This window comes from Sphaeramia orbicularis, chromosome 11 (genome assembly GCF_902148855.1).
Source record: "Sphaeramia orbicularis chromosome 11, fSphaOr1.1, whole genome shotgun sequence".
NCBI classification, from domain to species: Eukaryota; Metazoa; Chordata; class Actinopteri; order Kurtiformes; family Apogonidae; genus Sphaeramia; species Sphaeramia orbicularis.
This window is the reverse complement of record NC_043967.1, coordinates 8,495,148-8,521,149: the sequence shown is the minus strand read 5'-3', so window position 1 is coordinate 8,521,149 and position 26,002 is coordinate 8,495,148. Positions and strand designations below refer to the sequence as shown.

General features: G+C 38.1%; 2 protein-coding genes across 2 annotated transcripts in view; both read right to left on the bottom strand.

Annotated features, from left to right (window-relative positions):
• cap2 (cyclase associated actin cytoskeleton regulatory protein 2) overlaps positions 1–10,307 on the bottom strand; it is a 36,237-nt gene extending 25,930 nt beyond the window's left edge. The window contains exons 1-4 of the mRNA XM_030147586.1: positions 10,137–10,307; positions 5,336–5,457; positions 3,912–4,012; positions 1,292–1,369 (exon numbers count right to left, since the gene is read on the bottom strand). Of these exons, the coding sequence (XP_030003446.1) occupies positions 1,292–1,369; positions 3,912–4,012; positions 5,336–5,447 (291 nt within the window). The 5' untranslated portion in view covers positions 5,448–5,457; positions 10,137–10,307. The remainder of the gene's footprint in view (positions 1–1,291; positions 1,370–3,911; positions 4,013–5,335; positions 5,458–10,136) is intronic.
• Positions 10,308–11,516: 1,209 nt separating this feature from the next.
• rbm24a (RNA binding motif protein 24a) lies at positions 11,517–24,118 on the bottom strand. Its single transcript, XM_030146529.1, has 4 exons — positions 23,676–24,118; positions 21,696–21,819; positions 21,323–21,377; positions 11,517–14,263 (listed from the first exon to the last, which is right to left on the bottom strand). Exons 1-4 carry the CDS (start codon positions 23,841–23,843, stop codon positions 13,912–13,914), a joined length of 699 nt encoding a protein of 232 aa, XP_030002389.1. The 5' UTR covers positions 23,844–24,118; the 3' UTR covers positions 11,517–13,911.
• Positions 24,119–26,002: the final 1,884 nt, after the last annotated feature.

Below are 26,002 nucleotides of genomic sequence, written 5' to 3'. Positions count from 1 at the left end.
CCAAAGGGTTCAAATCTGGCCCACAGGATGAATTTGCAAAGATTATACAGACATTAACAATCAAGTTGTACTGATCACAAAACTAAATTCTATATTTTTCAGTGCCAGATGCCCTTTACTAAATGTTTTATGTATTTATAGATCCACTGTAATCTGTAAATTGAAATGCATATGTATAAATGATAAGCTGAGGCATAATATTGTTAAAACTGCACTTTTTTAAACAAAAGAAATTTTAGGTTGTTCATAGAATTTCAGGTGATTCACATTTTTTGTTTAAGGATAGTTTGTAAATGTAAACATGTCCATAGTATAATATTTTTTGTACTAAAACAAAGAGAAGAATTTAGAGTGCTCATTATTCCTGTTATTATACTATTACTGTACTGGTCCGGCCCACTTGAGGTCAAATTGGTCTGTATGTGGCCCCTAGACAAAAATGACTTTGACATCCCTGCTCTTAAGGCATCATAAGCTCTATCCATCCTCTTGAACACCACGGATGTCTAGGCTCATAACTTTAACTCTTTATTCATGCCCTCACTGCTCATGGTGATCATCCCGCTGGGGGCTGCTTTTGTTCATGATATTTCACTACACTTATACTACAAAGGTCCTCATTTTCTCTTCATTTCACTTTAACTTTCCCTTGATTGAAATAGGCTTTGGCTCTCTTAGCCCAAACTGTGGGACCTTGGCAGAGACATCTACACAGTGCAAGTGTTGTATTGCCTTTTACTGTGGATTTTTTTCTGTGTACGGAAGGTCTAAGAAAAACAGACCAGAACTGAGTATTTTTTGTTATTGAGGTAATATATTTTATATTTTATGCAATATCAATATACAACTGGTTGCTGCAATTGCAGAGTAACTCATGATGCAGTACAAATACGATAACAATAGTATCACATACCGGGATTCTATGATACCTTGCATTAGTTATACTATACTACAAGCATCTACATCAATAATACCTTTATAAGAAAAAAGTAGGAATGATGTATGTACTCATTATATCTATGTTTTCTCCCACCCTTATCTACAGTTTAATATAATCAGAGCAACACACAGAGTAGAGCTGCCATTATTTTCCGAAAACTTACTGAGAGTATATTTACATAAACAGAAGACAAAATGAACGTTTTTAGCCTTACTGAGAGGATCATTAACCATTTATCTGAAACAAATAAATCTTATTATTGCAATCCATACTAATAACAGGTCACAGTGGGCCTGAACTCTGCATAAAGCCATGCCAGTCGGTCTCTGTGGTAACTGTCTGTTGTTTTACCTGTGCAGGTTCCTGATGTGTTGAAGCCATTTTCAGAAACGTTCTCTGAGTCTGTAGGGCATTGTGTACCATGTCTGCCTGTCAATAAAAATAAGAACAATATTACTCTTAAGATATTAGCACCACAATGCATATTACTGAGTACAAGAAGCAACAAAGGTGTAAATAGTGATTGACATCTGAATTGGTCATATATGTCGGCAGAATTTGAATGGTCACCAATGGTAACAACAGATTTCTCAGAATCACTGATTTTTATGGACATAATAGGTGAGAAAAAATGCCCCTAGAATTGTCTTGATCAGTGATTGTGAACTCACCTTGGGACCCACATTTTTCCGTGTTCACTGGGTCCACAGTTGTAAAAGTCAAAGCAAGTACATGTATTTTTCAAAATTATGCATATTTACAGTGTCATTTTTTACTCTCTGCATTCAGTGCACATTGACAAACATCACAAATGTCCTGCTGATTCTGATGAACATGAGAAAAATTTGCATCATAACCGTTGAACTGTGCTTACATGACATGATAAAATAACTAAAGTCTAGAAAACATGCAGTTGTGTGAGTTGATTTAATTCTAAATCATGTTTTAGTTTTGATGGTTTTATGCAAGTTCTTGGGCTTTTAATCCTTTTTTTTCCACTAATATGAATAAATTCATAATTAACTTACTTAGGCTCATATTTATATTAAACATCATACAAACTGCGGCGTAGCCTTAGCCTGTCAACTTTCAATTAAATGTAGCAACAATTAAAACTATTGCATGTCTTTCATGCTCATCTGTCAAAATAGAAATCTAACATCACATAGTTAAGCAGTTAAAATACATTACTTCACCACACACACATAACACGTTCAGAACGAGTCCACCACCCACTTTTTGTTGAAGTACGTGGATCTAGATTTTTTTTTTTTTAATTTGGTGTTCAGTTCCGGATTTGTTGGTTGTTGACTTGAAGCGAAAAACAGGGTTTAAATTGTTGTGAGGCAGGCTAATTTAACCGTACTGATGATGTGTTGATGCAATAGTAGTAGTGCTCAGTTAAATGGTTATCTGACTTCAGACTTAAAAAAAAATTCAAGGCAGTCATATTAGCACATTAAACAGTTATCTGCTTTTTCCTGTTAGAAACTATCACTATTACATTGACCTTTAAAAATCCACAGTCCATCAATTGTCCTGCATGTGTGCACTGGATTTACAGTACAAATAAAATAAGAACCCTGAACAATAACAAAAATATACATATTATTTTCCCCTCATGCCAGTGAATCTGTCATTGATGGACGTTAAGTATCCCAACATAGTGTTAGTCTTAGCCAGCCATGTCCTGTGCATGTTTGGGAGGAGACCTCTGGTTGTGGGCCAAGGGAACCACCGGGGAGGCTTGTCCATAAAAGGAGCTCTCCAAACTTAAATACCCTACCTCTGGCTCTTATTCACTCAGCCTCTCATCTACACTGTGTTTAAGTGATGAAACGCAGAGATAGAGGGGTCTTCTTTTAACGCACAAACACAAAATCACAAGTATTCTTCATCTATGCTTGAGGAGAATTTCACTTCTTTACCTTTGCTTTTCTTGTGTGTTTTGGAGTATTTTCTGCTGTTTTGGGTCTGTTCCAAGGACATAAGGCAGCTATTATTGCCAACTCGTTTACATCAAAACACACTTTGCAGTCCTACAGGGAGAGCAGGTCATTACCAAATAGGAAATGGTGCTCCACTAGTGGTTTGATAAATGAATGTAAGGTCAAAGTTCAATAATACTCCCATCCTTGACTCTGTAGTGGACAGGAAACACACACTGCATATCTACTACTTGGATATTGTGAACATAGGCCTCCCATATACACTCATTATTATCCTTCATCTTAAAAAACAAAAACAAAAAACCAGTGCATATCTATGTGGGATCATGAGTAGGACAAATCCATTTGTTTATGAATCTACCGCCCATGAAGCAAAGTTTGGCAGAGAGAGAAGAACTGTACTTGTTTCTCCTCTGGTATTCATAACGCTCCATGAGTGTAAGAGAGAAAGATGAACATTATGTATAAACATTCACGTAAAAGTACAAAACAGCCTAAAATTCTTCATATATCAAGAGAATGATCAAAACAGAGGTAACTTTCAAATCAGCAACTTTCAAAATCAGAGCAAACATCCATACTGTTACAAGGACAGAAGTGCTAAGTAACAAATATTACAAATACCTCATGACTATCACTTTTCAGGTATGTCTACTGTATTTTTCAGAGGACTTTGTCATTTTACTCCATTCATTTTAACACAAATAATTTTAAAATTTTCAAAACAGACTTGTTACTGTATTTTGAATCCATTTAAGACAAATTATCCATTGTAATTTTTACATCTTTGCAGGCTTAAGTGAAATGAAGACTCAACCTGAATGGAAACGGTTACTGATTTTTTTTTTTTTTAGAGATACATAGTTGTCACAACATAACAATGCTACAAACACATGTTGATCATATACAGTAGAGTGTAATACATTGCTGTAGATTAAACTACCAACGGTTTATAAAGTCATTGAAATAAGCTCAGACTTAAACATAGACAGCAGTACTCTGAATTTTTGCATATCACTTACATGTTTCTCCACCTCATTTCCTATGGCTTGGCTCTGGTTTAGGTAGTCTGACACTGGGCCTCGCAACAACACATCGAAAGCCTCAACACACTGAGACATACCTGGAGACACACAGAGAAATGACCTCCAACTCTTATTGACTTTTAAGCTCTACCACAGTGTAAAAATGATTTACTCATAACTATAGGGTATGCACACACATTTGGCGCCATTAATGTAATTAATTAATGTTTATTATATGTCTGTCCTTAGAAGACTTTGTGCTATTGCGAGTGACATGGATAAAACATCAGCATTAGCATGGTTTACCTTACTCTTGAAAAGGCAAATGTCAAGTACAGTAAATGGGTCAATCTGTCTTTTATCAGAAAGATAATGAGCTGCATTTGGCTCACAGTCAACTTGAGATATTACACAATAATTTTTAACAGTAGTTAAAGTAAAGATCTAGTAGAATCTAGTAGATTACAGGATCAAAAACAGTGTTTCTATCAACTGTTAAATTTGCAAGGGATTGTACTTTTTTCCTCATTAATCAAACTGTTTGAATAACACAGAAACACATTACAATGTACAATATAGTCAACAGTTCGATTTCATGCAGCGACTTATTACAGCTAAAATATCAGTTGGCTCTGTTTTCCTCACTCTGGTGAACAGAAATATCAAGTCACTAAAAAATAAAATTATTAGGTACACAACAAGTTGTACTCCTCTTGTAATAAAATGGAAACGTTACAGAATCATTTTATTAGTGAATATAGTTTTATTATGATGACAGACCTCCCAGGTGTGTGTCCATGTAATGGCACAACAGCTCTTCCCATTTTTTAAATGAAATGTTTTCACATCACTGAAGCCACTCTGGGGGTTGTCTTTATGCCAATCAGTGAGTGACTTTGACATGATCTAGAGCTACTTTTGTGGCAACTTCCAGATGAATTTTTCTCCACATTTAACCTTTCCTAAGTGATTTATCATTATTTAATCATAATATTATCCATTTATTATAATATTATTCTCTTTCATTTTTCTATATTACATTTAATGACCATGTAGATGTTCAGAGATAATTCAAAGATTACATATTGATGTATAAGGTTACATCAATACAGACAACACTGAAGAACAGGATAATTTTCCAGTAAATTTGTTTGACATCACAACTCTGTAAAACTGTTAATTGGTGAATTACAACTGCAGAACCTGACTGTGTTCCCATGTTTATTATGGAGTCTCTGAACATTCAAATGCATAATATCTGATGCTGCTAAAAAGCTTAGAAACTGTATTTTACATGAATGTTAGTGGTATAAAAGTTCTTCCGCTTTTTAGATCAGCAGAAGAAATCTTTTTGGGACTCTGAGGATTGAATTAATAGAGATTATTGGTTTCTCCCAGTATTACTTTAAGCAGGGACTTGCCTCCATCGATGCCATTACAGTCCCCATTAGCCATGCCGCTGGACTGCATTGTAACAGATATCTGCTCCAGGCGAGTCACAGCTCGCTCCAGTCGCTCCACTAAACCTTCCATGGTGACGAACCTAGAAAACCAAAACACATTTTATGATGACTAATAGAAGGCATTTTTGTCACCTGAAACATAGATTGCACTTTCACATCAATTCTGATTTGGACCTCAGACAGTGAAAAAGCAACACAGTAACTAAACTTTATTTAATGTTTTGTTGCATTAAAATCCCCATCTGTAAACAAAATCAATGACATACATTTCAGGTTGTGACAGACACCATGATGCACCTTCTTATTTAACACTGACCAGTCATATGCCTCACTGAGTGAGGTAATGTAGGCTTCTTTCCAATATTTATTAGTCAACAGAGTGGAATTCAATCCAGAAACCCACTGCATGTTTACTCAAGGTCTCCATTTGCAAACTACTGCTAGGTAACACGCACATCCTAATCTGACACCTGCTCCCACCATGTCCAACACACCAACCTACTGTGACCTGTACAGAAAAAAACAAGCCATAAAAACATCCATGAGTCCTTCTGCATTTACATGACTGCTGCATAGGCTGTATTGTGTCCCTTGTCTGTAATCTTTGTAAATTATGTCTGGTAATTATGTGTAGCAAATATGTCTGGATGGGCGTCATCTCTCTGGAGAATTCTCCCACCAGTGCCAAATGCCTGTCGCCTGCTCCCAGTTTCTATTTCTGGTCTCTGGGTCACAACAGCTCTAAGGCAGCAAGACCCAGACCCTGGAGAGCAAGATTTACATTGTACATGAACCAGCAATGTTGACTCCACTCCATGGAAGTCTGTCGGCTCTTTATCAACAAGTTATTTTCTGTATTCATTATGTGGGTATTACTATCTGAGATGGCGCTTCATAAAGGATTTACTGTTGTTAGTAACTATTTACTGGTCTTTATTTGAGAAAAAAAATACAAATAATGAGGTTTTTGTTCTGTGCCTGTAATTTTTACATAATTAAATCTTAAATGTTCTTAAGAAAAGCTCATAGTATATATGTATTTTTCCTCATAATTCATGCATGAAAAGATAAAAAAGTAGAGACACAAATGGGGAGACACAAATTTAGTGTCTCCCCAGAACCAAAATTTATTTAAAAAAAAAAAAAAAAAAAAAAAATACAACAAAAACAAAAAACAACAAAATAAAACATCATGCATTGCCATGTGTCTCTAGTCTTTGATTCTGTGCTTTTGTAGTTGGGTGCTTCTATGAAACTGGGTACATTTTGGTACCTGGTACTTTGCCAGTAATAAAAGAGAAATTTACATGTTACATGCAGATTTTTTGCATTACATGTAATGTAAAATTATATAAAAATGTGTTTTATCTGAAAAATAGTTTCTCTTTTATCTCAGTAAGTATTTAATTTTAAAATAGACCCAAACTGCTTCCAAACTTGCTTCATAACATTAGTCTACATCTGGTTTGAATTTTTAGCCCCCATGTCCTGTTTTTAGGTACCAGATTCATAGAAGCACCCAGCTATATATATATATATTTCTTTTATTTTGTTCATGAAGGTAAGTACAAGACAAGAAAAAAGTAAAACCAAAAGACACTGAGACTCTCAGTTGAGAATATAAAGAAAATAAGCCCATGAAGAAAAAAAACAAAAACCGATATTGTGATACTTGTCATTATCATAATTACAACAAATAATTATCATGTGATATCTTCCAGCCCTAGTTGACAAACTGTCTGTAGGTGTCATCCAGTTTTCCAGTAAAAGACTTATTCCAAGATAATGACTACTGGTACTTCACGTGATTATACACTGATGAAAACATAATTATGAATACCATTATCAAGTGATATTTTTGGCCAAATTGTGATATCTGTATAACTTTAATCGCCTAACACTCCTGCTTCATTTTGCATCATTGGCTATGACCTGAAAGAAAATATGACTCAGGCAATTATGCCATGAGGCTGACAATATTATATTCCATTTCTGTATTTAGATCCTCCTGAATCACCGAAAAATCTTAGTCACTGGACCTTCAATGACCAGAGACAGTCAATGCCTGCGCACCATGACAATGCAGAGAAATGGACAAAGACAATTAGCTCATCAGAGAAACTAAACCACAAATAGCCAGTTAACCTTCTGCTTCAGAAACACAGACACAAAAATATGACAGTATTGAAACACAACACAGTGCTGCATTGAACAGTCCATGTTCTATGTGTGCTATGTGTCATGTCTGGTAACACAGACACATTCTTCAGTGTGTTTGTACCGACAGGTGGGCAACAACTCTGCCATGTAAAGACCCCCAGATCCCCACCGACAGCTGACAAAGCACACAAGCACACATGCTTCCACCAGTGGAAAAGATATGAGGGAGTTCAGTTGGACCTGCATGAGTCTCCTGAACCCTGTGCACTGGTATCTGATCTTTGGGGGGCTATATTGGGCCACAACCATGTGCTGCTATGGATACTGTAGGATATATCAGTGTAGGTCTCCATGTCCTGTACTGGACCGTACCCTGCTCTCCTCACAACAGGGCCACAAGGAAACAGATTTCATTCATATTTTTTGATATATGTAAGGAGTTGTAATACATAACTCCTGTATTTTACATAGAGACAGACTGAATGCTATTTTTTCTCTCATTCACTGGTACAGATTTTACAAACTATCAGTTGAGCTTGTTATTTTGGGTTTTTTTTTTTTTAGCTTTTTTTTTTTTTTTTTTCCATTTTTATGTTCTGTTTCAGAGCTTTTGATAAACTATTTTGAGTTAATGTAGATGTGCTGCAATCCAGATTTATACATACATATAGGTTTATTTCTTTCTATATCAGTTACTCAGTTTCTGATCAAGATGAACATATTGTATATTAATATTACCTGATTAATCATCTGTTGGCTTTTTCATGCTCAACTATAATTACTATATTAGCAATAACACAATCCATAATCAGTCGACCTCGAAACTGAATTTTTACCAGCATTGCAGTTGACATCATTGTGTAAGCTAAATCAGTGGTTCCCAACCTTTTTTGACTCGTGACCCCATTTTAACGTCACAAATTTCTGGCAACCCCAGACATTCAAAACAGAGACATTTTTCTCTTGAAGATGTCTTATTGGGGCCAGGCGGGTGAAGAAATCTTTCCATTCTCTGTTTGGTTCTGTTTTGACTGTGTCCAGCAGGTTGAAGTGTAGTAACGTTATTACATGATTGGGTCAATCAAGATACGCCCTCTCAGATGTTATATCCTACATTTTATTTGAATTTGATTTTTATTAGGAAAAATGTGTGGTGTTTTAATTATAATGAAATATACAGTATATTGAATCATTAAAGAACATTTTTATTAGTAATTTATTTACTTTTTTTTTTTTTTTTTATCAATTACTAGAAATTTCAGGTGACTCCATATGAATTCTAGGTGACCCCATATTAGGTTGAAAAACACTGAGCTAAATGGTTCAAGTAACATCTACATGTCCTTAATGTCCCACAAGTACAAGTGGTTCATCTTGAGGGTTCTGTGTTGTGGGGATTTTATTTTATTTATGCTTTATTTAACCATAAAGGTCACACTGAGATGCAAGATCTCTTCTTCAGGGAGTCCTGATTAAAATAGCAGCAACACAAAAAACAGTTTCACAAATTTAGATCACAAGGATCACATGATCTTCATCAATAGATGGTGTTGATGTGGATGCAGATGTCCATGTGTTGCCAGTTCCAGAAATAGCATTTCTTATGCCTTCTCATCCATGGTTGTTTAAAGGAGAAATTTAAAAATTAATAACAATGAATTTAATAGTTCAGTGAGTGATGTTTAGGAGTGAAGATATAGATCACAACCAGCTGAACACCTCCCCCATCCTCAACCACAATGGCTTACAAAAAAGTGAGCTAATTTAGTTTGTAGTACATGGATCCAAACTCACACATATGTGACAGTAATGCACTAATGCACTGTAATGCCTAATGTCACCTGATATAAAATGGGAAAAGGATAGGAGGACGTTTGTTCTGAGCTGCCTTAGAAGCATGGTGTAACATGGTGGAATCATTGTGGCTGTTGGTAAATGTTGGTAACCCCCCCCCCCCCCCCCCCCCCCCCACACACACACACACACACACACGTAATAAAAACAAAATTATTCTTATTTCTAGGTGATGATACATTAATAATTCCCGATATTACACTCTACTTAGATCCGCCTAAACCCTTTTAAATCTTACACACTAGACCTTTAAGTTCAGCTCAACTTCTGAGCCAAAACAACAACTACGACATGAAGCTGAAATGAGTGTTTCCAAAGACAACAATGAACTCTAAAGCTCAAATAATACTGTTATGTGAAAGTCAGACGGACTCTTTCCAGGTGCCCATCATGTAGACCTTCCCAAGGCTCCAACCCAGAAGCGCACTGATGCTCCACAATAAAACATGACATGGCACTGGCATGCTGACAGCACTTTCACCGCCCCTCACTTTAAATCTGTGACGTGGGGTCGTGGCAATGTCACCGTTACTCTTTCACGCAAAGGTGACTTTAAAGATCTCTACAAAAATGAGAGAATTTCTGTCCTTTGTGCCAAATGATTAAGACTGCTTTACGCACACGGCGCATTGGACATTACGCACACGTTCTGTCGTTCTTATCCCTTAAGGCAAGAAAAGAAATCAACTAAACTGTGCATTCATTAAGACGTTACATACATAAAGACGGTACAGAAGCAGCTTACCTCCCTCCTCTGCTGGATGAACTGGATGTTTTGATGCGGTTGTCAATATCCAGGGACGGATTGGCGGCTGTGTGCTGCTGCCTTACGGTCCCCTGCGTCCCTGCCCCGTCACTCAGCTGCGCACAGCACCGGGACTCTTCCGGGATGTCCTAATTAAGACACGGCTGAACCTGAGAGCGCACAAACCGGGACCGTGACTCAGAGCTGCAGATATCTCCTCTGGGACTGGACGGACGGACGGATAGTTCGCATGCAATATGGTAGCTCAGAGAACCTGGCCAAAAATAAACTAATGACTGTGGCACCAACTGAACCTTAAAAGAGGAAAAGAAGTCTTTGGAAGTAAAGTAAGGTAAAACTTAAGGCAAAATGGAAAGTCCCCTTTTTCTAATGTCCCCTCCAACATTGTTGACAATAACTATAATATCCTGGAGACCCTTACATCCAAAAGTGTAAATGTGAGATTTATAAGCAGGCTTTTCCACATACCTCTGATTCAATGCATTTGTTGAAATCCGCAGTGATAAATATGATATTTCTTTCAGTTCAATAGTTTAATCAAACAAACCCAGAACAGACTGGGTGTTTAAAGGTGTAAGGTCACGACAAATGTTTATGCAACTTTTGGGGTAAAATCAGAGGCAGAAATAAACTGTGTAATGGCTTTTATTGAGGCAAAACTTTAGAATTGCTGGAAAATACACTTCCTATGATGCAAATCCAACACATTTCATTAGAAACCCACCTTTGTAATGCAGGGACCTGAGCTGAGGTATCACTGATATCCGTGCTTTTCAAACCTAGAACCAGCTTTAATTTTATTACATCATTAGATCAGATGCCAGGATGATATGGGTTTCACCCATAAGGCCTTGCTGCATCCCTGTCGTGGTCATCCAGATATGTAGACCAGTGTGTCATGTTTCAGAGGGGACAGAAATATACTCCATTGAGCTATGTAAAAAAGACGGCTCAGACACTGCAGTGGACTCCTTTTGACATGACTTATTGATTAGAGGGTGAATCATTGATAAGCTTGTGACGAACTTTATTATGTGTCAGTCCTGTGTATGCAAACTCTATCTGGGTGTGTCTGTAACGGGAGAGTGTTTCACATAATGTCCTCTCAGGATAGAGCACTACACAATGAGAAGCAGCTTAGCATCTGGCACCTACAGTGTGTTTTTCACCATGTAGCAGGTAGAAGAGTAACTCAGGACACACAAATACAAAAAACCCACATATTATACCTTTTGTCTCTATATATAAAACAGAAAGACAAGTGAAAAAAATGTGTTCAGGACAGGCCCCAAAAGCTCCTGAATATGTCTTGAATAACATGTCTGTCTTCACATGAAGAAATCTCAAGAAGCTTTTTTTTTATTTACAGAACATTTTTATTTATACTTTTGAGTAAATGGTGTTGGAAATCTGGAGTAAAGGTTTTAATATCAACAGGACCTTTGTATTTAAATAGTAACACTTAACATGCCTTCATCCAGTGACAATGAAAAGCTTCTTTAAAAAGATTTTTTGTCATTTCTTTTTTTTTTTTTTTTCATATTTCCCTTGTAAGAAATAGTTCAAGTATAAAAATTCCCAACAGTGTAAAATAGCCCCATCTGAAGAATATTAAGCAAAAAGAAGCACAGCTACTGGAACCTCGACCACAACTATACATTCTAGTGGAGAAAGCAGCATTTTTCGCTTGTTTTTTTTTTTGTTATTATTCTTTTTTTTCCTCTCCTCTAAACACAGAAGAGGCAGGGTACAATCTGCATGCAAACAGGCCTGCATTTAAATAAGGTTCTTCCATACAAAATGCATTAAGCTAACCAATATTTAATGTCATTTTCTAAAGAATCAAAAAGATTTTTTTTAAAAAGTACAGTGCACATAACAGAATTATATCTTAAATAACTCCTACATCAACATTTTTGGTTGAGTATGTTAATAATAATAATAATAATCATAATCATAATAATAATATTGCTAAAACTAATCAATAACTTATATATGCCTTGAGATGAGTACATAATAATATTAATACAGTACTGCCACTAAGTCTCTACTCTGAGCGTCAACATAGTCAACCCTCAAAAATAAATAACCTATCTTAAATAGTAGAGTTCTCTTTTTTCTGTTTTTCTTTCTCTTAAATATCAGTAAAAATATAAGGCACACAGACCAACATAATATCAAAGAGCTGACTCCCCTTCCTCTTCACATGGTGTTCTTGATAGACATGAGGCAGGCCAGTTGTCGGGGGTTTGGGCCTTTGGTGAAAGTATATGAGTGTTGTGTACCTGACACCGCAGGCGACAGCACAGAGGTGGAAGTTGCTGACGGGGGCAGGGGCTGGGGGTTTCAGTGGGGGTGGGGGAGTTCTGCTGTGTGTTGGGGAGAGAAAGTAAGAGAGTGAGGGGTGTGCAGAGTTGGTTCCCAAATGGGCCCAGGGATTAAAATGTGACAGCTCAACAAACGAGCACAAGTGATGCGTTCTTTCCAGAGTGATCCGTCTGTGTGGCGCTGAAGAGGCTCTGTCCACCCCCACCAGCAGCTGGTCTCTCGCCCTCTCTCTCTCTTTTCTTTCTTTCTTTCTCTTTTCTCTCCATCACAGCCAGAGAGAGAGAGAGAGAGAGAAAATGACTGCGCTGCCTTTGTCTCTGTCTGCTATGTGTGCAACTCTGGATGCATGTGTGCGTGTGTGAGTGAAACGTGGAAAAGCAACTGATTTAGTGTTTCTCATTGTCCGAAGCCATTTTCAACCTCTCTCCTTTTGTCAGTGCCTTTGTTCTGTTTGCCAAGTCCCCCTTTAGTCCAAGAGTCAAGTCAGAGTTGATGACATTTTCAGTTTTTTGTGTCTTTTCTTTGTTTTTGTTTTCCCCCATGTTTTTTTTTTTCTTCTTTTATTTTGTCTCCTGGTGATTTGCTTGCTTTGCATAGGTCAAGAGGTTGAGACACAGAATAAAAAAGGGACATTCAGCATCAGAAAGATAAGGTAGTTCTTCAAATATGTGTGACACAATAAGTTACGACTTTTCAGTTCCTCAACTTCCTGACAGAGGTCACATAATAATAGTTAACACGTTGGAAACGGTTCCATTTCCCTGATTATCAGAAATATAAACTCCAAAAATGCACTTGAAAAGACAAAAAGAACAAGGAGAGCCCCCAGTATATTATAATAACAGTTACATATATGTGTGTGTGTGTGTGTGTGTGTGTATGTTTGTATGTCTGTGTGTGCGTGTGTGTGTTATGAGGGCATCAAAAAACCAAACACTTGTGGCATTCCACAAGTGAAACAACAGTTTCTTAAACTAACGTTAAAGACAGCAATAGGACTTAAAGGCTTAGTTTAACACCTATACCAACCACAGTGATTAGTTCCTGCATTTCTTCTCTAGAAATAAGTACTCTACTACAATGATAATAGTAATGATAATAATAATATAATAATAATAGTTATAACAACAACAATAAGAGTAAATCACTTTTCATTATTTGTTCTGCGGCTTTTTTTCATTTTCTCATTTTTTTGGTAGAAGCACAGCAAGTTGGAAAGTTACTGTAAAAAGTTCCCACCTCATCATCATCATCATCACTACCACCACCATCATGACCTTTGAAAAGCAACTGCCTCTGAGTCGCTGACACACCCACCCTTAAGACCACTCTCTCTTCCTTTTCCTTCATGGCTCCTTCTCGTGACCACTCAGCTGTGGCTTGGGGCGGGACTCCCCCCCCACATGTCCAGTGGCTGCAGTGGCTGCTATTGCATGCGGTCGGTTTGCAGCTGCTGAGGCTGGTATTGGCCAAAGGCTGCAGCTGCGGCAGCAGCCGAGCCTGGGGCGGCGGTGGCTAAAGGCTGCTGAACTGCGTAGCCATAGCCAGCAGTTGCCACATAACCCCCGGCAGCAGGTGAAGCGGCATAAGGATACTGCTCGTATGCTGCAGCAGCCGCAGCACTGGCTGCGGCTGCAGAATACTGAGCGTAGGCAGCTCCGGTGTAGTCGATGTAAGGGGATGATGCGGTGGCAGGTGCAGTGGCTGTTGGCTGCACATGAGGGATGACCACACTAGGCTGCACAAAGGCCTGAGGATACACATAGTGGGCCGGGATGCTGTGGGACAAACACATACATTGAGATGGTTAATTTGATTGAGCACCAGCATCACAGTGTAAAACCATCCCAAAAAACCACCCTCAAACCCAAATCCATCACACTGCGCCCAAGCGCCCTCCCTCCCTCCCTCCCTCCACCCAGCCCAGTCCCATCCACCAGTAAAGAACACCAAGAAAATGACTGCTAGTAGGGATTAGGACAATATAGGGTTGCCAAAATAGAAATTTATCTGTGAAAAGAAGATTGGAAGGTGAATAAAAATGCCCAGAGATTGAACATTTCTCCTGTGGGTCATAACATCTATTCATCTGTTATCATAAAATCGCATCTTTAGAATCACATTCAGAGCAAGTGAAGCCTGCATGATTGTGTCATCTTTGCTGTCCCATTGAACAGTTTGGATTTTTGGTGAGTTTGAGATTTTGGGATACAGAGAAGCAGAGGGAGGTGAGATGAAACTGAGCTGTAACCGGCAGCTTGTCCGTCAGTCACATGTGGATTTGGCTCTGGTGTGTCCCTCCTGGAGGGGGGTGAAAGTGGGTAGTGAGAGGGGGAGCTTACAGTGCCGAGGGCGGGGGTGCGGACAGAGGAGATGAGCCCAGAGAAGCATTGTGAAAATGTCACTGCCACTTTGACAGCTGGACAGTTTTCAAAAAAGACGCTGCTGGCCATTTCCCCCTCTGTGTCGGGACAAAGAGTCAGGAGGCAACGGGGGGAGCCGGGACTAGGCTCTGCACCCAGAGGGATGTTTCGATTAAATAAACAATTATGAACAATGAACACATTCTGCCCTCCATGACATAGCCTTACCCCGCCCCCAGACTCTATAAGGTCTGGAAACTCAGTTGGTGAGTGTGCATGAGGGGAACTTTTGAAATTTACACTACTTATTCAGAGAAGCTCAGCTTCAACTTTTAACTGTAGGTGGAAGCAAGAAAAAAAACTCTTCAGAGTTTAAAAAATAAATAAATAAAGAAATAAAGGCAAATTCATTCTCAGAATAAGAAGATTCAGCCTTGACAGACTTATGGAAACAATTTGATGTTTGCTGCACAATGAAAAAGAAGAGCTAGTCATCTATTTTTGGTGTCAGTTTCTGTTCAAATGAAGACAAAATTCAAAATCTCTTGGAGGAAAATCATGGAAACTTAATATAATCATGAACTTCAGCTGCTTTGGACTCTGGATAAAGGGAGAGAGTAGATAGAGAAAATGTTAAAGACCGAAAAGCAGGATCTATCTATCGTGGCAACCCTATTGTGAGCACTCCATTATCCAATCCAATCACATCTCAACCGAAAACAGTGGGCTCAAAGAGAAACAGGAAAAACAAAAACAACGGCAAGGCGTCAAAGAGGAGGAAATATGTAAAAATAGTCCACCTCCACTTGAATGTTTACAAGAACGACAAGGGCACAGCACAATCACTCAACTGAAAAGACATGAAAAAAGGAAAAAGGGAGACGTAAGCTGCATGAGTGGGTATGTAGAGGTTTGGTGTGGTTGTCACTAGAGGTCAAAGGTCAGTGTTCTCACTGTCAGATTTCTCAGCCTTTGTAAAATCAGTGATGCACATGCACGCACAAACACACACACACACACACACACACACACAAACATACACATCTTCCACAGATCTACATGTCAGACCAATTTATGTAGTCCTGTAACAAAATTTGTGGATTGAAAAGATTTAGTTTCCCCAGAGAAACATTATTGGGAAAATCCTCTGAAACAGCATTTATGTCATCATGTGATACAGAAATTCTCTTCTGAAACTGGCTCTAATGAAACTCAGCAGGGTGAGGCAGGTTTCCAGGATGATTTTATTGGATGCCACCTCTGAAGTCCACTATGACTACCACAAACAGGGTGTAGGGAAAAGAAAAACTATCAGTAATTTAAGTAAAAAAAAAAACAGACTCTAACAGTGGTTCTACACACTTTCTCTATTGTACCTCCAAACTCAAATTGTCACTTCATCAACCTGCCAAATCAGGTCATATAAATCTTTTTAACACTACTAAGTCTGTTGTTAAAATTTTGTTCTTACAAAACAACTATTTACATTAGCTTACAATGTGAACAGTCTATTCATTCATTTACCTATTTTGCAAATGAAAAGTTTTTACCAGTAATACTTTTTTCAAGCACTTTTCTTACAAATAGGGCTTTACAATTTTTTTTTTTTATCTTGTTAAGCTTACACAGTCTACTAGTTTAAGCTTATTTAGCATTTATCTGTTACTTTTGACCAGTTGTATGAAAAACTTAAACATTACATTTGCTATTTCAACCTATCTGCTTGCTATCGACCTAGATTTCTTTTAAGTAAATAGGGGACTCTTCTCTTCAACTAAAGCTACAAGATGTTCAAGTGTCACAGCTGACTCCTGTCTACGGTTATCTTATTGTATTTTAAGTAGGGATGAGAATGACCTCAGTTTATAATTCTATTAGGTAGTTTTTCCCTCTTAACAAATGCATGTGGATTTCTATTATATTTATCAGTTTGCAGATTTATATTCTATGAAGCTGAAGATAACAGTTTACATAAAATCATCATGATTACGTGCCAGTGAATTAATCCACACAGACCTGAAACACTACAGTCAGACAAACTGGATGCATTCATTCATTCATTTTCTGAACCCGCTTCATCCTCACTAGGGTCACGGGGGTCGCTTGGAGCCTATCCTAGCTACATAGGGGCGAAGGTGGGGTACACCCTGGACAAGTCGCCAGTTCATCGCAGGGCTGACATATAGAGACAAACAATCACTCTCACATTCACACCTATGGGCAATTTAGATTAACCAATTAACCTATCAGTGCATGTCTTTGGATGGTGGGAGGAAGCCGGATTACCCGGAGAGAACCCACGCAGACACGGGGAGAACATGCAAACTCCACACAGAAAGGTCCCATCCTCCGTCGACTGGTGTTGGAATCGAACCCAGGACCTTCTTGCTGTGAGGCACGAGTGCTAACCACTGCACCAAAAAACTGGATACAACTCATAAACAAATCTTTATACAGGGTGGATTGTTGGATGAATTTCTTTTTCCTTTAGTCCAGATGATTCTGTGGAAATTACTTTAAAGGAACATCTAGAATTCCCCCCCCAAAATTAAAACAGGCATGGTTTTCATGAGCAGCTACTGTGGCTATGTGAGTGACTGTGGAGGCTGCAGCTCCAACTGCATTTGCCACCCCTCCAACATTTTAAAAAGAGATGTCCAGTGAAATCAAATTCCTAAGATGAATCTTTGGAGTTTCCTATTCCCCACTGCCCCAGTGTCTATGCAAGGGTTGGCTTCAGTAACATACATTCACAAACATAGAAACACATACACACAGAGCATAAGTGGAGTTTTTTGCCATGGGAAGCAAAGCTCTGGCTAACATATTCACCATGGGCCCCTTTAGGAAAGAAAAGTTTCCTCTTGTCTCAGGAGATTGTGATAAAATAAAAATGTAAAAAATACTTAACTAAACTAAAAAGTAACTGTTAGTACTGTGCATGTGTGACCCTTAGCCTTTGTGTGTGTTTCTGTACAGGAATGTTGTGTTCACACAACACAGTGGTCACTAAAGTTCAAGGCTAAATAAAGGTTCTTTGCTATCGTTCATGCCTCTGTAACTCTGAGAGAGTGAGAGCTGGTACAAATGTGGACTGAGGGGAGGATTTAATGTGAGGTGATGTGTGAATGGTGGTTGTGTGCGTGAGGTTGGCAGTAAACACCTGCCCTGCTGTGACAGAGTTGCTCATAAGACAGATTTACAAACACAGACGAAAGGTTTGGCTGTAAAGCGCTGAAATGTAAACTTTGTAACTGTCTTGTGCCTGGTCAGTGGGTTACATTTGGGATGTATGGCAATATAGATAAACGATAATAAATATTATAATATTACACAACTCTGCATCTTGTCACAGGGGGTACACATCACTAACACCTAATGGATGTTACTTTGGTTTATTTTGCCTCCATTTTCCACAGGTGAGCAAGTACCTACAGAGGTGAAAATCACTACCGTCTGGTCATGATGAAGTTGGAGAGACATATTTAACACGTCTGAAAAGACCATGGAGAGAGATAGTTATGATGACATCACATCTGTGACTTTCAGTTGTGATGTCTTTGTGTTTATGTATTTTAACAGTCTGATACTTCAACAGTTAAATGGTTACTTTCTTGACTTATAAAATTATCCTTTAAACTGCACACATATGTGTAAATGATTGAATAATGCAAAGTGGATCAAAAAATTACTTATCTCTCATCAGTGACTGACAATATTTTCCAAAATAAAGGCTCATGGGGCAGGGCTTTAGCTCTCTATCTATATCATAATACTGGAAGACACACACACACAGAGCATCTGTGTGTGTGTATCCGCACAGTTCTGAGAAATTGAGATGTTTTTAACTGGCCAATTTGGTACCTACAGTTGAGGAGTAATCCCATCTCCACATTAAATATCTAAGCAAGTTGATAGGACCAATATTTTGAGAGATATTAGTCATTTTGGAAAACAATAGCGTTACAGTCACGTTGCGTTGCCCGGAAGTGCAATACCACGCTGCATGATGGGAAATGAACAGGAACGATGCATATACTAACTTCAGTCCCTAGATATCGGTATTAATATGATTCCTGGTTCCCTACGGGTCAACTTGCTAGTATTATATTATTTTTTATTACAATGTATTATCAATGCATTGTACAAATATAATCTTTTCTTTAAAAATGAAATACCAAAGCACATATACTTACTACTTGTAAGCTAATGTCTAACACAGTTGCCAGTGACAGTGTGTTGGACACTTTTCAGCTAGCTGTCTGTTACATTTTTGCATAACTACTGGTAATAATGTGAATTTTTTGCTACTAATTTACTATTGTGCAACATGTGCAGGGTGAACCCTGCCTTCGCCAGAAGGTGGCTGGGATAGGCTCCAGCACCTCACGCAACTCTCACGAAGACCAAGCCATTCAGAAAATGGATGGATGGATATTTTCAGTAATAGTAAGTGGCTAGAAATGTGGGTCATTCCATTTCTAACTTTTTCTTTCTTTTTTTTTTTTAACTGTGTGCATTACGCTTGTTGTTACCAGGGTAAAGTGTTCTATCACCAATGTTTTAGCCCTGTCACTAGCAGCTCCCCCAAATTCAGCATCGTTGGCCAAGTCTTTAATGCAAAGTCTGCGCTAGCAGTGTATGATAAGGCTTTGTATATTATGCATAACACAGTTCAGGACTAACTTTTACTTTGAACTTTTAAGGTAATCGTTGCGTAATCTCACTTATTGTAGGAAACATCGCATTTTGATTCCCACCTGTAATTTGATATATATCATATTCCTGCCAATAACTTTAATGTGTTATTATGAAATCTACATTACACTCTGACATCACCATGACCTGAAAACTATGATACTAGGGTGTGTTTTCCTGTGGCCCCTGTAAGCCCCACTCTGTTTAATTGGCCCTTGCACCACTCTTATATGACAGTGAAAGACAGTCCCTGACCCTACCCTCACTAGACCCCCCTCCACCCCTCCAACACACACACATAACATAGCGCTTCATGCGACTGCAGCGTCAGCGTTCAGGGCTTTGTGTGGCACAATGGGTGCACTTGTTTTCCTTAAAACCACGAGCCCATGTGACGAAAGCTTGCTCTGAGAGAATAAGAGAGAGAGACAGAGAGAGATCCAGACATTTGTTTGTGTCACAGTGGAGACTTTGGTGCACTGAGCTGAGCTGAAACGAGCATGCATGTAGATGGACAAAGCCACACGAACACGCATACATGTACAAATGCAGTCTGGCGCAAACACATAGCAAACATATAGGCAACATATAACACACATTCACATAGACATATGTGTAGTTTGGCCTTCCAGTCAACTAATTTCATTATTTCTGACTCAGATGTGGTACTATGTCTCCAATAAGTGATGCAGAGAAAAATAAAATAACAGACAGATCCAAAGAGAAAAGAAGAGTTTGAGGCAGTTGTAAAATAGAGCAAATAAAGCAGCTTTCACAGTGAATTGGATATGCTGTGTTAATGTAAGAACTTGCTAGTAACACCATGAAGATGCTATAAGCACACACAAGCAGGGGGTTGATGGGTTTTGATGGATTATTCTAAGGGATAAAGGGGGGAAATAATGGAGGGGAAAAACACACAAAAAAATTCACCACTCACTCCAATAAGACAGCCAACAAGACATGAAAAAGTGCATCCTGTTAAACAAAACAGGTCAACCACAAGCTAAAAGCAATAAAAAAGTAAAAACAAAACAAAACTTTGCTCTTCATTAGCAAAGTAAACACGCTTCCACAAAAAAGGAAAAAGATCACCCCAAAAAATTCAGTCTTTTTTTTTGTCATTAAAGTAGAAAGCACACGGTTTAGCTAACAACACCACTTCATAACTGCACACAAAGCTCTAAGTTCTAATCAAATGAAAATGAAAAAAAAAAAGATAAGTCAAAATCAAAACGAAACAGAAACCCACGTACATGCATCTATAATCACCATTTTCAGAGCTTGTTTGTGTGTGTTTGACTCTACAGGTAATTCCTTTTTCTCTGATCTGTGATTATGCTCGCAGAACTATTCCACAAAGCAGCACAGTTAGCTTTAACTGAGACCAAGCCTGTCGAACCAGAGAAAGATAGATAACATTGAGTCAGGCTAGAACTTTCCATCAGTGTCCACTCAGCAAACATACACTCTCTCAAACACACACAAAAGAACATACACAACTTATACTTTGCACACGCATTTACAGGAAAACCTAGAAAAGGCAGATTGACTGGCTTTTTCAGGGGACAGTAATAAAAGGATCAAGCTCTATGAAATTCTCCACTTCTGATTATAACTCTATTTCATTTTGAGGAGGAAACAAGAGTAAAAAAAATACAGACTTCATATATAATTATCACACATCAAATTGAGAAATCTTAATATGTTTAAAATCTAGTTGCTACACCAACAAGTACACTACTCTGATCAACAAGTAGACTTGTCTGCACTTACCCATAAGGCCTTTGGATGAATGCCGGATGAATCTGAGGAACACCAAATGTAAAACCTGAAAGACAATGATGAAAAAGCACCTCAGAAAAGTCTTGACTACAATACATGGACAAGCTATTTGTACAAGCTATTAACCTCTTAGCATGTTCCTACACCTTCGGGAACTACAAACCTAAAAAAAAAAAAAAAAGAACCCCAGGTAGGACTGACTTGCCTTTCTTGTTTGCTGATTTTCAAGTGAAACGAATTATGAACAATGAATCACTGGATCAACAAACATTTACTAGACAATGAAATGAAATTTTTCAATTCTACACTGATTCTCTACTCTCTTTGTGACCTGCTTCTGAGGCTTTTTGGCCTCATTCATTACCTGGCTGCATCACCCTTGGCTTAGCCCCCAGGTAGGCCAGGTTGACATTGGCCTTCCTGCCATCGATGATTGGGTTGGGGTCCTTACAGGCCCGGTCTGCAGCTGAGCGGTCTGCCATCGTCACCTGGCAAGAGAGGACACACAAACAGGATAGGGGAAAGTGATAATATCATTTATTAGTTTCCTTTTCCTGCAGTTCCCACAAATGATTCAAGCAAGAACCATTCAAGCAAAACACACAATGACATGTGAAACGTCTTGTATAGAGTGGGGTGTCACAACTGTGTGCATCTTTGAGTGTGTTTGGCTGATATTACAGCAACATGTATTTGGCAACACCCACACATCCATCACACTCACATGGATGTGTTGAAATGATCAGCAGTGACTTGACCCTGACTGACTTAACATGACTCTTTTATTGCTCTCACTAGAAACCTTACTACTTTTAACCAACTGGGGATTTATCTTTCTCTGTATGCATACACATACATTTTGGATGCAGTTTTGATTTTTCTGCAACCTGTGAAAACAGGTGATATTGTCCTTTTCTATTTGCCTGTTGTTGCTTGTAACCTTCTGTTTTTTATGATAGTATGTATGGAGATGAGCACTGTCTGCTACATTCTGGCGTGTTTACATCTTGAATTGCTCTAATATGGATGTTCATCAATGTGCATTATCTTTATTAAAGAAACAAAGTAGACTGAAGTACTGGACAAAACAACTTTTATAAAGGCACTAAGGACAAAAAAAATAATGAATTAAAAAGTTACTATTTACTTACATAAAAGTTACAGTTAATTAGTTAAATATGTATTTACAAGATTATTAGTAACTGATGTGTGTATGTTTGTGTAATATATGTAAATATATCTGTAACAAGATAATGAGAAATGAGACATGATATAGTGTCTACATCTTTCTACTTTTTGAACATTTAAACTGTGTTTTCAGATATTTACTTCATTGTATTTGTTGTAGACATGGACAATATGGCCAAAAATTATATGGCGATTTTTTTTTCAATGACACAGTTTACAATTTTAGCTGATTGATTGTTGAATACATGAACTGAAGACAAAATATGATTGAAAAGTATTTTTTTCTTTACTAAAACTTTATGGCATTAATGAATGGAGAACCATATACTAAATTAAAATACTACAAGAGGCTCATTCTGAATTCTGCATTCTGAATTTTTGTTCAGCAAGAAAGGTCTCTAGGCATTTTTCAATACTTTCAAAAAGCAAAAACTATCTATCTATCTATCTATCTATCTATCTATCTATCTATCTATCTATCTATCTATCTATCTATCTATCTATCTATCTATCTATCTATCTATCTATCTATCTAGTACCTGCAGCGGTGATTTTCTAAAACAAACAATATATTCTGAGCAACAGTAACGTTTCCACTGATAGAGACACAGACATCTGGGGAATTAAGCCGAATGACGTTGAAATAAATAATGAAACAGCACGTGAAGACCAAAAAAGGCCGTTATTTGGCGTGTGGATGAATCTCTCTCGCACCAGCAGCCATTCTGTTCTCAAGATTTTGACCAAACTGAGCGTCTGGGCTGCTGTAAACAGGGCTGATGTGATGAAACCAGAGTAAGCGTTTCAGACAGATGTAATATCAAGATGATCATTATGAGGTTTTTGTCAACCCACCGGAGCTGTCAGATTGAGAGCTGCTCACTTCATAAAAACGTGTCAGGGCGCATACCAACGCGCAGCAAGTTGGTGGGTGAGAGATTGCAACAGAAGCCAATCATACATTTTAGGAAGGCCTGTTAATCAAAACGTAAACATCCCGTGACTGTACATAATGGTAATGTTGGTCAGAATGTTGTGAAAGACGGCGACAGCTGGGCACATTAACACTGTGCCATGAAGGTTTTTCCTGGGTGCGTAAAACGTGTCACAGTGTAAAAGTATGAAGCTGACAGCCGGGCTACTGGCTGATACTTACGAATCCATAACCCCTGGACTTGCCGGTCTGTCTGTCGGTTATGACCACCGCTTCTTCAATCTCACCAAACACCTCAAAATATTTCCTGAGACTTGAATCCGTGGTGTGGTAGGGAAGACCCCCGACAAAAATCTTTGTGTAGGTCGTGTCCTTTTGCGTGGTGTGCATCGTTAGTGCAAAATACAATAAATAAGAACAACAACAACAACAAAAAAGAGTAGTGCAAAGTCTCCTTATCAATACTTCTTTGGATGAAAAAAGAGGAGAGGGGCAGTTCTGCTCTGGCTTTGGTAACTTGTTGCTTTTTTCAGGAGAGAAAACAAACACAACTTGACAAAAAAAATTAAAGCTGGAGGTAGATGTATCTTCCGACAGTTTAGAGGGGGAGTTAGAAATGGAGCGGATTGTCCCAAAGAGACCATCAGGTGTTTCCAGCTCTTCTTGGTAACTCTGCTGTCTAACTAAATAGGTTTGGGACCCATTCCTAAAAGCGCTGCTCCTAACTCCACCCAGCTCTCAGTCCATCTCTGCCCGCCCACCCGGCGCGTACAAACAGCTGGGAAGCATGCACGGCGTAAAACACTGGAGCTCCTTCACTGAAAAAAAACAAACAAAAAACAAAAAACAGTTCAGTTCTGCTGTTCTTTACTAGAGTTAAATTAACCATTAAGGTGCCGGAAAACCTGCCTCAACTGATCATTGGTCTAAAGTGGGACAATCTCAGGCAGAGAAAGGAAAAGATGCATAAAAGATCACACAAAAATGGTTATGACACTATTAAACATGTCCCTTAAATGTGTGTTCATGGATGTGTGTGTAATGAGCAGAGGTCAGACGTCCAACACCAGACTGGTCCAACCTGGGACAGACGCACTGCGAACAGCAGCAGCAGCGCCAACAGTGCGCACACAGACAGGTGCAGCTCCAACAGTGATGCGCCCTTAAGAGAGTGGGGCTGTCAGAGGTCTGTCACGGTTCTGTGTCCGCCATTAGCACGGATTCACTGCCTGTGAAAGTGTATTTCACATATTTCTCCAAAAATACACACGCATGTGTAGGCCTATATATAGGTCATATGAATTCCATAACAGGTTTGCAAAGTCATATGTCATAGTCAGAAGTATTCAGGTCCTTTACTGAAGTAAAAGCATGACTACTCAGAGAAAACTCAATGTACTACACATGAAGTACAGATTCTGTGTTTGAATCAGAAAAAAGTGTTTAACCCTTAAATACCTACATGAATAAAAAAAAAACACCATGTCATTTGTATAGCCTGAATTGATTTTGGAAAACTACACCAAAGCAGGTTTTAGTCAAATTTCACCCATATCTGTCTAAATCCATTTTGATATTAATACTCTCTCTCTCTCTCTGTGTGTGTGTCTCTCTCTGTCTGTCTCTCTCTGGTGTAAAATCTAGAATTACATGCTCCCTTTTCTGTGAAAGATGATTTAAGAATTAAACACCATTTTTAAAAAAAATCTCTATTCTAAATAGATCTGTGAATCAAAATTTGGTGGAATCATTTACAAATGGATCCAGACTGTGAATGTGTAGAAAATAAACAGTATGTAAAGGTTTAAATTTCACATTCAGATGGCTATAAGACAGATAATTGTGTAGTTTACATTAGTAAATGTACATTTTATGGAGTAGCGACTTAAGAAACTTTTTGCTACTTTGTCAGTGACAGACATACTGTGTCCTTAAAATGTCTTAAATGCAGTATCTGTTAAATACAGTGGTGGAAGATAGTTTACTATGGCAAAAGGACTAACACTGCGCTGTGGAAAAAGGTATCACACACCTTTTCCAGTGTCCAGCCCATATTTTCTACCAAAGAAACTTTAACTAATAATCCACAGTTCTTCAAATCCCAAATAAATGTTTATAACACACAAGTAAAAGTTCAGAATCTTCCTTAGGTAAAAGTATTTTTTTCTTTTCTTTTCTTTTCTTTTCTTTTCTTTTCTTTTCTTTTCTTTTCTTTTCTTTTCTTTTCTTTTGTTGTTATTCTTTCTTTCTTTCTTTCTTTCTTTCTTTCTTTCTTATAAATGAACACTTCATCCATTATTACATTAAACAAGTATTCAGAATCACCACATTCAGAGACATATTTCACTGGATGGGAAAGGGAAGACAAATTGTCTGGTTGTAGGTAATTTTTTAATCTGAATAGAAACTAAAGCTGTCTGACAAATATAATGGAGTGTAAAATATTATAGATAAATATAAATAAAATATTTGACCCTCACATGTAATGAAGTATAATGTTGCATGAAATGCTCCACATTTATACTTATGAGCAGTTCTTGAAACAGTAC